The following is an 18228-nucleotide window of genomic DNA, read 5'->3' on the forward strand; positions in this document are numbered from 1 at the left end:
ATTCCCTGGAAATTTGGGAATTTCGGGAAAAAAATATTGATGTAAGCACAATTGACCAAGATGATATGAATAGGTTGGTTTTGCAATTTTTCGAAACAATTGAAAAATGTTGACGTAGGGAAAGTTTGAATTTCAATTGGTATTTTGGAATTCCTGGAACTTCGGGAAAACTGGGATTTCTTACGGATTAAAAAAAAGATCACTTTTGTTGTCCCAATTAAAAATAATGATTTGAATGTGGAATGGTTGAAAAATGTGGACTGTGAAAACTTTCCAGGAAGAGGTAAAATCGGGCTTTGGAAAACCAGTAATTCTGGGAATTCCTGGACATTTTTTTGAACATGAAAAATGGAAGTGTGACTGTCCGAGGTGAGATGAGTGTGTGGATTGTGGAACGGTTCAAATCTGTTGAGAAATGTGGGATATGCAGTCGATTGTATATTTCCCATTCATTGTCAGTTGGGAGAAAATTACTGGAATTACCGGGAATTTGGGGAAAGGGAAAACTTGTTTTATGTTCGATATATGGGAAGAGCGGTGTGGGTGGATGGTTGAAAGGTCTAAAAAAATGCGAAAAACTTTCCCATTCACCTGAATGGGAATTCCCTGGAAATTTGGGAATTTCGGGAAAACCAATATATTTTTTAAATATTTATGTTAGCACAATTTTCCTAGATGATATGCATAGGTTGGTGTTGGAATTTTTCGAAACCGTTAAAAAATGTTGACGTAGTAACAGTTTGAATTTCAATTAGTATTTTCGAATTCCTGGAATTTCGGGAAAGCCAGGAGTTTTTACGGAAAAAAAAAAGATAACTTTTGTTATCCCAATGAAAAATATTTTTTTGAAGGTGGAATGGTTGAAAATTGTGAGCTGTGAAAACTTTCCAGGAAGTGGTAAAATAGGGCTTTGGAAAACCGGTAATTCTGGGAATCCCTGGAAATTTGTCCAAGGTGAGATGAGCGTGTGGATGGTGGAACGGTTCAAATCTGTTGAGAAATGTGGGATATGCAGTCGATTGTATATTTCCCATTCATTGTCAGTTGGGAGAAAATTACTGGAATTACCGGGAATTTGGGGAAAGGGAAAACTTGTTTTATGTTCGATATATGGGAAGAGCGGTGTGGGTGGATGGTTGAAAGGTCTAAAAAAATGCGAAAAACTTTCCCATTCACCTGAATGGGAATTCCCTGGAAATTTGGGAATTTCGGGAAAACCAATATATTTTTTAAATATTCATGTTAGCACAATTGTCCTAAATGATATGCATAGGTTGGTGTTGGAATTTTTCGAAACCGTTAAAAAATGTTGACGTAGTAACAGTTTGAATTTCAATTAGTATTTCCGAATTCCTGGAATTTCGGGAAAACCAGGAGTTTTTACGGGAAAAAAAAAAGATAACTTTTGTTATCCCAATGAAAAATATTTTTTTGAAGGTGGAATGGTTGAAAATTGTGAGCTGTGAAAACTTTCCAGGAAGTGGTAAAATAGGGCTTTGGAAAACCGGTAATTCTGGGAATTCCTGGAAATTTGTCCAAGGTGAGATGAGCGTGTGGATGGTGGAACGGTTCAAATCTGTTGAGAAATGTGGGATATGCAGTCGATTGTATATTTCCCATTCATTGTCAGTTGGGAGAAAATTACTGGAATTACCAGGAATTTGGGGAAAGGGAAAACTTGTTTTATGTTCGATATATGGGAAGAGCGGTGTGGGTGGATGGTTGAAAGGTCTAAAAAAATGCGAAAAACTTTCCCATTCACCTGAATGGGAATTCCCTGGAAATTTGGGAATTTCGGGAAAACCAATATATTTTTTAAATATTCATGTTAGCACAATTGTCCTAGATGATATGCATAGGTTGGTGTTGGAATTTTTCGAAACCGTTAAAAAATGTTGACGAAGTGACAGTTTGAATTTCAATTAGTATTTCCGAATTCCTGGAATTTCGGGAAAACCAGGAGTTTTTACGGAAAAAAAAAAGATAACTTTTGTTATCCCAATGAAAAATATTTTTTTGAAGGTGGAATGGTTGAAAATTGTGAGCTGTGAAAACTTTCCAGGAAGTGGTAAAATAGGGCTTTGGAAAACCGGTAATTCTGGGAATTCCTGGAAATTTGTCCAAGGTGAGATGAGCGTGTGGATGGTGGAACGGTTCAAATCTGTTGAGAAATGTGGGATATGCAGTCGATTGTATATTTCCCATTCATTGTCAGTTGGGAGAAAATTACTGGAATTACCGGGAATTTGGGGAAAGGGAAAACTTGTTTTATGTTCGATATATGGGAAGAGCGGTGTGGGTGGATGGTTGAAAGGTCTAAAAAAATGCGAAAAACTTTCCCATTCAACTGAATGGGAATTCCCTGGAAATTTGGGAATTTCGGGAAAACCAATATATTTTTTAAATATTCATGTTAGCACCATTGTCCTAGATGATATGCATAGGTTGGTGTTGGAATTTTTCGAAACCGTTAAAAAATGTTGACGTAGTGACAGTTTGAATTTCAATTAGTATTTCCGAATTCCTGGAATTTCGGGAAAACCAGGAGTTTTTACGGGGAAAAAAAAGATAACTTTTGTTATCCCAATGAAAAATATTTTTTTGAAGGTGGAATGGTTGAAAATTGTGAGCTGTGAAAACTTTCCAGGAAGTGGTAAAATAGGGCTTTGGAAAACCGGTAATTCTGGGAATTCCTGGAAATTTGTCCAAGGTGAGATGAGCGTGTGGATGGTGGAACGGTTCAAATCTGTTGAGAAATGTGGGATATGCAGTCGATTGTATATTTCCCATTCATTGTCAGTTGGGAGAAAATTACTGGAATTACCGGGAATTTGGGGAAAGGGAAAACTTGTTTTATGTTCGATATATGGGAAGAGCGGTGTGGGTGGATGGTTGAAAGGTCTAAAAAAATGCGAAAAACTTTCCCATTCACCTGAATGGGAATTCCCTGGAAATTTGGGAATTTCGGGAAAACCAATATTTTTTTAAATATTCATGTTAGCACAATTGTCCTAGATGATATGCATAGGTTGGTGTTGGAATTTTTCGAAACCGTTAAAAAATGTTGACGTAGTGACAGTTTGAATTTCAATTAGTATTTCCGAATTCCTGGAATTTCGGGAAAACCAGGAGTTTTTACGGGGAAAAAAAAGATAACTTTTGTTATCCCAATGAAAAATATTTTTTTGAAGGTGGAATGGTTGAAAATTGTGAGCTGTGAAAACTTTCCAGGAAGTGGTAAAATAGGGCTTTGGAAAACCGGTAATTCTGGGAATTCCTGGAAATTTGTCCAAGGTGAGATGAGCGTGTGGATGGTGGAACGGTTCAAATCTGTTGAGAAATGTGGGATATGCAGTCGATTGTATATTTCCCATTCATTGTCAGTTGGGAGAAAATTACTGGAATTACCGGGAATTTGGGGAAAGGGAAAACTTGTTTTATGTTCGATATATGGGAAGAGCGGTGTGGGTGGATGGTTGAAAGGTCTAAAAAAATGCGAAAAACTTTCCCATTCACCTGAATGGGAATTCCCTGGAAATTTGGGAATTTCGGGAAAACCAATATATTTTTTAAATATTCATGTTAGCACAATTGTCCTAGATGATATGCATAGGTTGGTGTTGGAATTTTTTGAAACCGTTAAAAAATGTTGACGTAGTGACAGTTTGAATTTCAATTAGTATTTCCGAATTCCTGGAATTTCGGGAAAACCAGGAGTTTTTACGGGAAAAAAAAAGATAACTTTTGTTATCCCAATGAAAAATATTTTTTTGAAGGTGGAATGGTTGAAAATTGTGAGCTGTGAAAACTTTCCAGGAAGTGGTAAAATAGGGCTTTGGAAAACCGGTAATTCTGGGAATCCCTGGAAATTTGTCCAAGGTGAGATGAGCGTGTGGATGGTGGAACGGTTCAAATCTGTTGAGAAATGTGGGATATGCAGTCGATTGTATATTTCCCATTCATTGTCAGTTGGGAGAAAATTACTGGAATTACCGGGAATTTGGGGAAAGGGAAAACTTGTTTTATGTTTGATATATGGGAAGAGCGGTGTGGGTGGATGGTTGAAAGGTCTAAAAAAATGCGAAAAACTTTCCCATTCACCTGAATGGGAATTCCCTTGAAATTTGGGAATTTCGGGAAAACCAATATTTTTTTTAAATATTCATGTTAGCACAATTGTCCTAAATGATATGCATAGGTTGGTGTTGGAATTTTTCGAAACCGTTAAAAAATGTTGACGTAGTGACAGTTTGAATTTCAATTAGTATTTCCGAATCCCTGGAATTTCGGGAAAACCAGGAGTTTTTACGGAAAAAAAAAAGATAACTTTTGTTATCCCAATGAAAAATATTTTTTTGAAGGTGGAATGGTTGAAAATTGTGAGCTGTGAAAACTTTCCAGGAAGTGGTAAAATAGGGCTTTGGAAAACCGGTAATTCTGGGAATTCCTGGAAATTTGTCCAAGGTGAGATGAGCGTGTGGATGGTGGAACGGTTCGAATTGGTTGAGAAATGTGCAAATTGTGAGAGTTCGAACAATGTCCCATTAATTTTTAATGGGCAAAATGTCCTGTAAAATGCTTGGGCATTCACACAATAAATGAACACGTATTATCACCTCAGGAAAACACACAAGTACCGATAACTGGTAATGATTCCCAGGTGCCCTGACTTATTACTGTATCAGTTTCAATGTGAAACGTTTAGGAAGTAAGAGCAGAAAGTTGTATATCATGTACTATCAGTGCTGGATATATTGTACTACAATATTTGTGGTATTTGAGAGCTCATTCAGACGCCTGGCACAGGAAGGACAGTTTCACCGCGGCGTGAACTCATTCGTCACACACGATAGACTCCAGGAAAGACTCCGCCTGTGCACCACTGATAATCCGCATCTCATGAGGAGGCTGCCAGTGTGTCGTTTGGATGTCACCTCACCATCCTCTCAGCAGGCGCGACAAGGCCCCCCTCGCGGCCTGACTGCAAGACTGACTGCTGCGTTCTGAACCTGCTAGCTTGCATTCCCAGCAGAAGAACGGCACTTTTTGGAAAGTTCTGAAAAATTTGCTAAAAAAAGCTAACCTTCTAATTTTAGCATGCTTCCACGATAACAGTTAACATCTGTCAAGTACCAAATAATTAGACTCCGAGGTGTGTACCTGTGAAATTAGCTTAAACGCCCATGATTTAGAAGTAGCTAAAACATTGTGGCGGGTCGTTAGCTGCTAGCTAGCTAGCCATGTTTTAATACACCTCTAATCCTGAGGGCGTTTCAGTGTTTTATATCTTCAACTTTCGCCGTAGTTTTTAAGCCAAAATGCGTCCATTTTCCCGTTTCTGTCTACACACTGTGTCTGCTTGTAAGTACTCTGTGCGTGTGCGTTGCCTAACATGCTCCTCTGCTCGTAAAACCAGCAATGTCACCATGTGACGACAGTGCGCCGTCATGCCTGTTAAAAAAAATTAAAATAGAAAAAAAGGGTACCGGTACTTTTCAAACAGAGTATAGTACCGTTTTTGATTCATTAGTACCGCAATACTATACTAGTACCGGTATAGCGTACAACCCTAATATGTATATATATATACAATAATAATAATTTTGCCACACCTAGTTTGTGTGACAATCATTGGTACTTTAACTACTTTAACTTTAACTTTAACTTTATATATACAGTATATACTGTATATACATATGTGTGTATATGTATATATATATATATATATATATATATATATATATATATATATATATATATATATATATATATATATATACATATGTATATATATATATAAATGTATATATATATGTCTCTGTATATATATATTTTTTGTTTTATTTGTTTGTTTTTTTGTTTTTGTAAGTATCAATTTCTAAAAAGATGTTTTTAGGCCCTTTCCATGCAACCAGAATGAGCTTTTCTAACCTGTAACCTGTTTTGAAAAAGTTTCATTGTAATTATTTTATCAAATACATTGCGAGAATCGGTTTGGATCAAGTATATATATATATATACATATACATACATATAATGTATATACACATATATACATACACATATATATATATATATATACATATATACATATACACATACATACATACAAATATAATAATAATAATAATAATGGATTAGATTTTATATATATATATATATATATATATATATATATATATGTATATATATATATATACATATATACATACATGTATATGTATATATATGTATGTATATGTATATATATATACAGTATATATGTACGTATATATACATGTATATTAGAGATGTCCGATAATATTGGCCTGCCGATATTATCGGCCGATAAATGCTTTAAAATGTATTATCGGAAAATATCGGTATCGTTTTTTTTATTATCAGTATTGTTTTTTTTTTTTTTTATTTTAAAAAAATTAAATCAACATAAAAAACACAAGATACACTTACAATCAGTGCACCAACCCAAAAAGCTCCTTCCCCCATTTACACTCATTCACACAAAAGGGTTGTTTCTTTCTGTTATTAATATTGTGGTTCCTACATTATATATCAATATATATCAATACAGTCTGCAAGGGATACAGTCTGTAAGCACACATGATTGTGCGTGCTGCTGGTCCACTAATAGTACTAACATTTAACAGTTAGTTTTACTCATTTTCATTAATTACTTGTTTCTAGGTAACTGTTTTTATATTGTTTTACTTTCTTTTTTATTCAAGAAAATGTTTTTAATTGTTTTACCTTATTTTATTTTATTAATTTTTAAAAAAAGGACCTTATCTTCACCATACCTGGTTGTCCAAATTAGGCATAATAATGTGTTAATTCCACGACTGTCTATATCGGCATCGGTTGATATCGGTAATTAAAGAGTTGGACAATATCGGAATATCGAATATCGGCAAAAAGCCATTATCGGACATCCCTAATGTATATGTATGTATATGTATACATATATATATATATATATATATATATATATATATATATATATATATATATATATATATATATATATATATATATATATATATATATATATACATATATATATACACTACCGTTCAAAAGTTTGGGGTCACATTGAAATGTCCTTATTTTTGAAGGAAAAGCACTGTACTTTTCAATGAAGATAACTTTAAACTAGTCTTAACTTTAAAGAAATACACTCTATACTTTGCTAATGTGGTAAATGACTATTCTAGCTGCAAATGTCTGGTTTTTGGTGCAATATCTACATAGGTGTATAGAGGCCCATTTCCAGCAACTATCACTCCAGTGTTCTAATGGTACAATGTGTTTGCTCATTGGCTCAGAAGGCTAATTGATGATTAGAAAACCCTTGTGCAATCATGTTCACACATCTGAAAACGGTTTAGCTCGTTACAGAAGCTACAAAACTGACCTTCCTTTGAGCAGATTGAGTTTCTGGAGCATCACATTTGTGGGGTCAATTAAACGCTCAAAATGGCCAGAAAAAGAGAACTTTCATCTGAATATATATATATATATATATATATATATATATATATATATATATATATATATATATGTATATATATATATATATATATATATATATATATATATATATATATATATATATATATATATATATATATGTATATATATATATATATATATATATATATATATATATATATATATATATATATATATATATATATATATATATGTATGTATATGTATGTATGTATGTGTATGTATAAATATATATATATATATATATATATATATATATATATATATACATATATATATATATATATATATATGTATATATATGCATGTGTATATATACATATATTTATTATTTATATACATGTATGTATATATACTGTATACACATGTATGTATATGTATATATATATATATATACTGTATACACAGTATATATATATATACACCTGTATATGTATGTACATATACATATACACTACCGTTCAAAAGTTTGGGGTCACCCAAACAATTTTGTGGAATAGCCTTCATTTCTAAGAACAAGAATAGACTGTCGAGTTTCAGATGAAAGTTCTCTTTTTCTGGCCATTTTGAGCGTTTAATTGACCCCACAAATGTGATGCTCCAGAAACTCAATCTGCTCAAAGGAAGGTCAGTTTTGTAGCTTCTGTAACGAGCTAAACTGTTTTCAGATGTGTGAACATGATTGCACAAGGATTTTCTAATCATCAATTAGCCTTCTGAGCCAATGAGCAAACACATTGTACCATTAGAACACTGGAGTGATAGTTGCTGGAAATGGGCCTCTATACACCTATGTAGATATTGCACCAAAAACCAGACATTTGCAGCTACAATAGTCATTTAACACATTAGCAATGTATAGAGTGTATTTCTTTAAAGTTAAAACTAGTTTAAAGTTATCTTCATTGAAAAGTACAGTGCTTTTCCTTCAGAAATAAGGACATTTCAATGTGACCCCAAACTTTTGAACGGTAGTGCATATATATATATATATATATATATATATATATATATATATATATATATATATATATATATATATATATATATATATATAATACATATTTAAAATTATGATAACTATGATCGGCTATTCCGCTGTGAATCGATTTATTTGTGCACCCCTAGTGTTCATGGACACAATGCTCCATTTAAGTAGACCTAGCATAAAAAGTATGGAGCGGTAAACAAAGCGGAAATGTGTGTACCAACAGCATAAAAAAAGTGCTAACTCTGCACACTCACTTGTGACCACACTCTTGGAGGCAGGCGGTCCACGCGTCTTGTTCTTCACCACCTCCAGTTTCACTTCGTACTCTTGGCCAGGTCCGAGGCCCGACTGTTCAAATGTGGTGTCTGGACGGCCCAGGGAGTTCAGAATCTCACCGTCCTCCTCTTTCTGTAGCAAAACACACAAAGGTTTGAAGACTGTCGAGCATGCAATATTTATAATCCCCACATTGTAGTAAAATAAGATTTAAAATTGACAACATGAAGTATTTTGTCTTCTATAGTATTAGCATGTGACAATGTTGTTCAATTAATGTTCCACCCTGCCTTTTATTTCATATTGTTGCCCTCTACTGGTTCCTTCTTGTATTTCCTCTGCAGATTCTTTTATACCTTTTACTTTTCTGTTTTGTCATGAAAAACTCAAATTATACCTATTCTGCCTATGTCTCTGCATCCCGGGGTCCAACCCTACACAATGTTCCGATTAGCGTTTTATGCTGCTGATTCTGATACCGATCATCCATGACTGGGAATGTCCGATACTGAAACTGATATGCATTAACTATAAATATTTAATTGTCGTTATGGGGAGTGTTATTGTCAGTGTAACAATGTTTACACAATATAAATATAAACTACTTCATTATTCTATTTTGAATACAACATTTTAATCAAAACAAAGTCAATAGTATGCAATAACTATAAAAATAAAAACTACTATCTTTTACTTCTTAAAAATCATTTTTTTGCCCCTCAAAGTCCTCCTGTGTCCAGGGAATTAATCCTTGAATTTGGAAACATTATAAACAAACATGGGGTCACGTCTCTCCCGATGCCCTGACCCACCCCCCAAAAATGTCAGCAATGCCAACATGCTAAAATTGGCGTGCCAAGAATTAGCATGTGTCAAATACCAAGTTATATGACTCTTAAGGCGTACGGCTGCAAAATGTGAAAAAAAAAAAAAGAGTTAACATGCTAACAGTTAGTATGTGACAAGTATCAAGTAATGTGACTCTAAGTTGTACGGCTGCCAAATTAGTTTAAAAAATTTAGCCTGGCCAAGTACCAAGTTATATGACTGAGATGTACGTCTGCAAAATTTGCTAAAAAAGTTAGCATGTGTCAAGTATCAGGTTATATTACTCTGAAATGTTTGGCTCCAAAATTAGCTAAAAAAGTTAGCATGCTCGTGTTAGCATGTGTCCAGTACCAAGTTATATGACTCTGAGATGCACAGCTGCAAAATTAGCTAAAACGTTAGCATGTGTCAAGTACCAAGTTATATGACCCTGACGTGTATGGCTGCAAAATTAGCTAAAACAGTTAGCATGTGTCAAATACCAAGTTATGACTCTGCAATGTACATTAATATGGCTAAAATAGTTAGCATGTGTCAAGTACAGAGTAATATGAGTCTAGGATGTACGGCTGCAAAAATAGCTAAAATAGTTAGCATGTGTCAAGTACCAAGTAATATGAGTCTGGGATGTACGGCTGCAAAAATCGCTAAAAAAGTTAGCATGTGTCAAGTACCAAGTTATGACTCTGGGATGTACGGCTGCAAAAATCGCTAAAAAAGTTAGCATGTGTCAAGTACCAAGTTATGACTCTGCAATGTACGGCTGCCAAAATAGCCAAAATAGTTAGCATGTGTCAAGTACCAAGTAATATGAGTCTGGGATGTACGGCTGCAAAAATAGCTAAAAAAGTTAGCATGTGTCAAGTACCAAGTTATGACTCTGCAATGTACATTAAAATGGCTAAAATAGTTAGCATGTGTCAAGTACAGAGTAATATGAGTCTAGGATGTACGGCTGCAAAAATAGCTAAAATAGTTAGCATGTGTCAAGTACCAAGTAATATGAGTCTGGGATGTACGGCTGCAAAAATCGCTAAAAAAGTTAGCATGTGTCAAGTACCAAGTTATGACTCTGGGATGTACGGCTGCAAAAATCGCTAAAAAATTTCGCATGTGTCAAGTACCAAGTTATGACTCTGCAATGTACGGCTGCCAAAATAGTTAGCATGTGTCAAGTACCGAGTAATATGAGTCTGGGATGTACGGCTGCAAAAATAGCTAAAAAAGTTAGCATGTGTCAAGTACCAAGTTATGACTCTGCAATGTACATTAAAATGGCTAAAATAATTAGCATGTGTCAAGTACCGAGTAATATGTGTCTGGGATGTACGGCTGCAAAAATAGCTAAAAAAGTTAGCATGTGTCAAGTACCAAGTTATGACTCTGCAATGTACATTAAAATGGCTAAAATAGTCAGCATGTGTCAAGTACAGAGTAATATGAGTCTAGGATGTACGGCTGCAAAAATAGCTAAAATAGTTAGCATGTGTCAAGTACCGAGTTATATGACTTTGAGAGAAACGGCTACAAAAATAGCCAAAATAGTTAGCATGTGTCAAGTACCGAGTAATATGAGTCTGGGATGTACGGCTGCAAAAATAGCTAAAAAAGTTAGCATGTGTCAAGTACCAAGTTATGACTCTGCAATGTACGGCTGCCAAAATAGCCAAAATAGTTAGCATGTGTCAAGTACCGAGTAATATGAGTCTGGGATGTACGGCTGCAAAAATAGCTAAAAAAGTTAGCATGTGTCAAGTACCAAGTTATGACTCTGCAATGTACATTAAAATGGCTAAAATAGTTAGCATGTGTCAAGTACAGAGTAATATGAGTCTAGGATGTACGGCTGCAAAAATAGCTAAAATAGTTAGCATGTGTCAAGTACCGAGTTATATGACTTTGAGAAAAACGTCTACAAAAATAGCCAAAAGAGTTAGCATGTGTCAAGTACCGAGTAATATGAGTCTGGGATGTACGGCTGCAAAAATAGCTAAAAAAGTTAGCATGTGTCAAGTACCAAGTTATGACTCTGCAATGTACGGCTGCCAAAATAGCCAAAATAGTTAGCATGTGTCAAGTACCGAGTAATATGAGTCTGGGATGTACGGCTGCAAAAATAGCTAAAAAAGTTAGCATGTGTCAAGTACCAAGTTATGACTCTGCAATGTACATTAAAATGGCTAAAATAGTTAGCATGTGTCAAGTACAGAGTAATATGAGTCTAGGATGTACGGCTGCAAAAATAGCTAAAATAGTTAGCATGTGTCAAGTACCGAGTTATATGACTTTGAGAGAAACGGCTACAAAAATAGCCAAAATAGTTAGCATGTGTCAAGTACCGAGTAATATGAGTCTGGGATGTACGGCTGCAAAAATAGCTAAAAAAGTTAGCATGTGTCAAGTACCAAGTTATGACTCTGCAATGTACATTAAAATGGCTAAAATAGTTAGCATGTGTCAAGTACAGAGTAATATGAGTCTAGGATGTACGGCTGCAAAAATAGCTAAAATAGTTAGCATGTGTCAAGTACCGAGTTATATGACTTTGAGAGAAACGGCTACAAAAATAGCCAAAATAGTTAGCATGTGTCAAGTACCGAGTAATATGAGTCTGGGATGTACGGCTGCAAAAATAGCTAAAAAAGTTAGCATGTGTCAAGTACCAAGTTATGACTCTGCAATGTACATTAAAATGGCTAAAATAGTTAGCATGTGTCAAGTACAGAGTAATATGAGTCTAGGATGTACGGCTGCAAAAATAGCTAAAATAGTTAGCATGTGTCAAGTACCGAGTTATATGACTTTGAGAGAAACGGCTACAAAAATAGCCAAAATAGTTAGCATGTGTCAAGTACCGAGTAATATGAGTCTGGGATGTACGGCTGCAAAAATAGCTAAAAAAGTTAGCATGTGTCAAGTACCAAGTTATGACTCTGCAATGTACGGCTGCCAAAATAGCCAAAATAGTTAGCATGTGTCAAGTACCGAGTAATATGAGTCTGGGATGTACGGCTGCAAAAATAGCTAAAAAAGTTAGCATGTGTCAAGTACCAAGTTATGACTCTGCAATGTACGGCTGCCAAAATAGTTAGCATGTGTCAAGTACCGAGTAATATGAGTCTGGGATGTACGACTGCAAAAATAGCTAAAAAAGTTAGCATGTGTCAAGTACCAAGTTATGACTCTGCAATGTACATTAAAATGGCTAAAATAGTTAGCATGTGTCAAGTACAGAGTAATATGAGTCTAGGATGTACGGCTGCAAAAATAGCTAAAAAAGTTAGCATGTGTCAAGTACCGAGTTATATGACTTTGAGAAAAACGGCTACAAAAATAGCCAGAATAGTTAGCATGTGTCAAGTACCGAGTAATATGAGTCTGGGATGTACGGCTGCAAAAATAGCTAAAAAAGTTAGCATGTGTCAAGTACCAAGTTATGACTCTGCAATGTACGGCTGCCAAAATAGCCAAAATAGTTAGCATGTGTCAAGTACCGAGTAATATGAGTCTGGGATGTATGGCTGCAAAATTAGCTAAAACAGTTAGCTTGCTAACAGCTAGCATCAATTTATACTCACAGTATTTCTAAAGATGAGGTTCCAGCCGTCAAAGGGGATGTCAAGAGGGTCCCACTGTACCTCTACAGACGTCTCCCTCACTGCCTTGAACTTCAGTCCCTCTGGCTCAGGAAGATCTGAGGTGATTAAAAATAATCGCTTGACTCTGGCTCGTTTCCCCACAACATATAAAGTGAAAGGTTCATACGTGTTGCCACCCTTGCGCTCACAGGAACACTCCTCTTATCGTTGAGGATCGCGTACACGCTGACCAGATACTCGATGCCAGGTTCCAGTTCTCTAATCGTGGCCTTTTTCTGGTTCCCGGGCACCCGCACATCCAGCTCCAGACCTCCAGGGGCGGTGGGAACGTAAATGATTTGGTACTCCGTCACGAGCATCTCGTTCCGCCAAGACAGGTCCACCGTTTCAGGTGAGACCTCTTCCACTGTGAGGTCCTTTGGAGGTGAGACTGTAAACATATGCAAGGAGTCAGCGCTTCCAACTTAGACCCGGAGATGGTGAGAAAGACACAGAAAGACGCTCGTTTGCGGCACCTTTTTTTAGGAAAAGATGAATCCTTCATCAAAACGGGAAGATATAAACATCCCACCTGTCGGCACCCCAGTGAGAGCAGACATTGTCCAAATTGCGCTGTGGAACCCACCTCTGTCCCGTCAAAACCAGAAAACCTATGAAGTAGTATCCTTACCTTCAGAGCAGTCTTCACCGATGAAACCCTCGTCACAGACACACACCCCGTTTTCACACCGTCCTTGGTTCTGGCAGTCCTCTGGACAGGTCAGGACGGAGCAATCTGGTCCAGTGAAGCCTTCATAGCACACACAGCTGCCGTCACTGCAGTAGCCTCTGTCCAGACAGTTCTTAGGACATGTCTTCTCACTGCAGTCTTCGCCAGTGAAACCCTTCTGACAAACACATTGTCCTTCCGCACAGTGACCACGTCCGTGACAGTCGTTGGGACAGGTCAACTCGCCGCAGTCTTTACCAGTGAAGCCAATAAAGCAAACACAGGTGCCGTCCGTACACTCCCCACGCCCCATGCAGTCTTTAGGACAGGTCTTGACGCCACAGTCCTCGCCAGTAAAGCCTTTGTCGCACTGACACTTTCCGTCGACGCAGCGTCCACGATCTAGGCAGTTGTTTGGGCAGGAGCGCTCACTACAGTCCTCTCCTTGGTGTCCTTCATCACACACGCACTCTCCGTCAACGCATTGGCCTCTGTTGCTGCAGTTTTCAGGGCACGACAGGACGGAGCAGTCGTTGCCCTCAAACCCTGGGTCGCAGATACACTTCCCGTGGAAGCAATGGCCACGCTCGTTGCAGTTCTGGGGACAGGCGCGCTTGGCGCAATCCTCCCCGCTGTAGCCGGGCCGGCATACACACTGTCCCTTCACACAGATGCCGGCGTTGTTGCAGTTGCCCGGACACGTGAGCTCGCCGCAGTCTTCTCCGGCAAAGCCCTCGTCGCAGAAGCAAGTGCCGTTGACGCAGCGCCCGCGGTCATAGCAGTCGTTTGGACAGATGAGCTCAGAGCAGTCGAAGCCTGTCCACGGCTCGTCGCAGACGCACTCCTCATCCACACAACGCCCGCGATTAAGACAGTTGTTGAGGCAGTTGGTCTGGGAGCAGTCCTCACCGACGAAGCCCTCCTCGCACAGGCAAGACCCTTCGACACAGTGGCCATAGTTGCCGCAGTCCACCAGGCACAGCTCAGTGCTGCAGTCGTAGCCGGCGAAGCCCTCAAAGCATTCACATTTTCCGTCCACACAGCGGCCTTGGTCCTGGCACTCGTTGGGGCACTCGGGGTCTGTGCAATTGGGGCCTTTCCACCCTGGATCGCATACGCAGCTGCAGGAGTCAGCGCTCCAGTTCCCACGGCCGTTACAGTACGGCTTTGTGGAGACTTCCCCTGAAGGATGAGATGGAAAAAGGGAGATTATTTCAAAACTATTCACAAAGAGAACCAACACAGAACCAACACGAGAAGTCATGTAACGATCCCAGGATACTCCCCAAAATAGCAGTGAGTCAGTTAAGCTAGCTCATTTGAAGAGTGAATACTCGAATGACTTGAGTCAGTCGTCACAGAGCACATGTGCAGCTAAACCAGACATGACTCCTGGTTCAGTGAAAAACTTGTGAGTGGTTAGCATGCTAACATTTTTCGGTACTTTTGCAGGTATACACCTGAGAGTCATGTTATTTTGCTAGCATAGCATGTTAACATTTTAACGTTAGCATGCTAACATTTTTCGGTACTTTTGCAGGTATACATCTGAGAGTCATGTTATTTTGCTAGCATAGCATGTTAACATTTTAACGTTAGCATACTAACATGTTCAGTTAATTGTGCAAGTTTACGCCTAAAAGTAATGTATTTTGTTATTTGATGCTCTCTTGCTAACATGCTAACTCTTAGCATGCAAACATTTTTAGCTAATTTTGCCGGTATATACGTAAGTGTCATGTAGTTTGTAACTTGAGGCGATTTTGTCACCATGCTAATTGTGAGCCTGCTAACATTTTTAGCTAATTTTGCAGGTATATACCTAAGTGTCATGTGGTTTGTTACTCGACGCTATCTTGCTAACATGCTAATTTTTAGCATGCTAACTATTTAGCAACATTAACATTTTAATGCAAAACATACCAACATGTTCAGTTAATTGCGCAAGTAAACACCTAAAAGTAATGTATTTTGTTACTTGATGTTAGCCTGCTAGCATGCTAACTTTTAGCATGCTAAAATTTTTAGATAATTTTGCAGGTGTTTGCCTAAGTGCCGTATAGTTTTTTACATGGCGCTATTTTGTTTTTACGCTAACTCTTAGCATGTTAACATTTTTAGCTAATTTTGCAGTTATACACCAAAGTCTTATGTAGTTTGTTACTCTACGCTATTTTGCAACCATGCTAATTTTAACTGTGCTAACTATTTAGCAACATTAACATTTTAACGTAAGCATACGAACATGTTCAGTTGATTTTGCAAGTGTACACCTATCAGTAATGTATTTTGTTACTTGATGCTAGCATGCTAAAATTTTTTGCTCATTTTGCAGGTATATACCTAAGTGTCATGTACAAACCCCGAAACCAGTGAAGTTGGCACGTTGTGTAAATGGTAAATAAAAACAGAATACAATGATTTGCATATTTTTTGCAAATATTAGCTCATTTGGGATTTAATGCCTGCAACATGTTTCTAAAAAGCTGGCACAAGTGGCAAACAAGACTGAGCAAGTTGAGGAATGCTCATCAAACACTTATTTGGAACATCCCACAGGTGAACAGGCTAATTGGGAACGGGTGGGTGCCATGATTGGGTATAAAAGCAGCTTCCATGAAATGCTCAGTCATTCACAAACAAGGATGGGGCGAGGGTCACCACTTTGTCAACAAATGCGTGAGAAAATTGTCCAACAGTTTAAGAACAACATTTCTCAACGAGCTATTGCAAAGAATTTAGGTCCGTAATATCATCAAAATGTTCCGAGAATCTGGAGAAATCACTGCACGTAACATTGAATGCCCGTGACCTTGGATCCCTCAGGCGGTACTGCATCAAAAAGCGACATCAGTGTGTAAAGGATATCACCACATGGGCTCAGGAACACTTCAGAAAACCACTGTCAGTAACTACAGCTCGTCGCTACATCTGTAAGTGAAAGTTAAAACTGTACTATGTGAAGCCAAAGTCATTTATCAACAACACCCAGAAACGCCGCCGGCTTCGCTGGGCCCGAGCTCATCTAAGATGGACTGATGCAAAGTGGAAAAGTGTTCTGTGGTCTGACGAGTCCACATTTCAAATTGTTTTTGGAAACCTAACGTGAGCATACTAACATGTTCAGTTAATTTTGCAAGTATACACCTAAAAGTAATATATTTTGTTACTTGATAACAGCTTGCTAGCATGCTAACTTTTAGCTAACTTTTAGCATGCTAACATTTTTAGCTATTTGCCTAAGTGCCATATAGTTTGTTACTTGACGCTATTTTGTTTCCTCGCTAACTCTTAGCATGTTAACATTTTTAATTAATTTTCCAGGTATTTACCTAAGTGTCACGTAGTTTTTTTACTCAACGCTATCTTGCGACCATGCTAATTGTTAGCATGGTAACATATTTAGCAAATTTTGCAAGTATACACCTAAAAAAGTAATGTATTTTGTGTCTTGATGCTATCTTGCTAGCATGCTAACATTTTTAGCGAAGTTTGCAGGTATTTACCCATTATCAATCAATCAATCAATGTTTATTTATATAGCCCTAAATCACAAGTGTCTCAAAGGGCTGCCATTAGTCATGTACTTTGTTACTTTATGTAATCTTATGACCATGCTAACATATTTACCTAATTTTACAGGTATACTCCTAAGACTCATTTACTTTTTACTTGAAGCTATCTCGCTAACTAATAAATACTTTTTAATTAAATTTTGCAGGTATGCATTTGAGACTAATATTCCTTCTGTTTAAACTATCCATTTAACATTTCAAAAGTCATACACATGTTCAGTTAAACTTCAGCTCTTTGTCATTGAAACTATTCCTACATTAATTATTTTGAAATAAGTCAAACAGAGAACAATGATAGCTATGAAAAACACTGACTTATTTATTATTAACCATCTGGAATGGACGTATGCTGTCTTTAAGCTGAGGTGGAGTGGTAATTGTATTTTTTTGGGATCAACACCTAGTGGTCACTATAATTAATTATACAGTAAGTTAAACGATGCGGACACGTTTGTTACTGGATACTTTCTAATATGCTTCTGCCTAAAAGACTTTGTATGTGTAAGTAATATGTAACTATAATTATTTGATACTTTAGATTGACAAATGTCACCTTTTATTGTTCAATAATTATTATCTATGTCTATTTTGTGTGCTATACTGTGCTTAGCTGTTGTGTAGCTTCTAGTTCTTAGTAGCCTTTGGCCTAGCATGTTTCCATTTTGTAAATGACTTTAGTAAAATAGAATAAATTGTGTGTTTATTAGAGGATATTTAGATGTTAACCAGCTTTGCACACAT

At 37.0% G+C, this 18228-nt stretch overlaps 1 protein-coding gene across 6 annotated transcripts in view; it reads right to left on the minus strand.

The window, feature by feature from the left end:
- Nucleotides 1-18228, minus strand: part of tncb (tenascin Cb) — a 232461-nt gene that overhangs the window by 75981 nt on the left and 138252 nt on the right. For all 6 annotated transcript variants that reach the window (XR_009821700.1, XR_009821701.1, XM_062025419.1 and 3 more), the window contains 4 exons: nt 13874-15094; nt 13370-13633; nt 13183-13298; nt 8755-8908 (listed from right to left, as the gene is read on the minus strand). Coding sequence is in view for 4 of the 6 variants with exons in the window: in XM_062025419.1 (XP_061881403.1) it covers nt 8755-8908; nt 13183-13298; nt 13370-13633; nt 13874-15094 (1755 nt within the window). In the remaining 2 variants the exon portion in view is untranslated. The remainder of the gene's footprint in view (nt 1-8754; nt 8909-13182; nt 13299-13369; nt 13634-13873; nt 15095-18228) is intronic.

The sequence above is a fragment of the Entelurus aequoreus genome, linkage group LG17 (assembly GCF_033978785.1).
Source record: "Entelurus aequoreus isolate RoL-2023_Sb linkage group LG17, RoL_Eaeq_v1.1, whole genome shotgun sequence".
Taxonomy (NCBI): Eukaryota; Metazoa; Chordata; class Actinopteri; order Syngnathiformes; family Syngnathidae; genus Entelurus; species Entelurus aequoreus.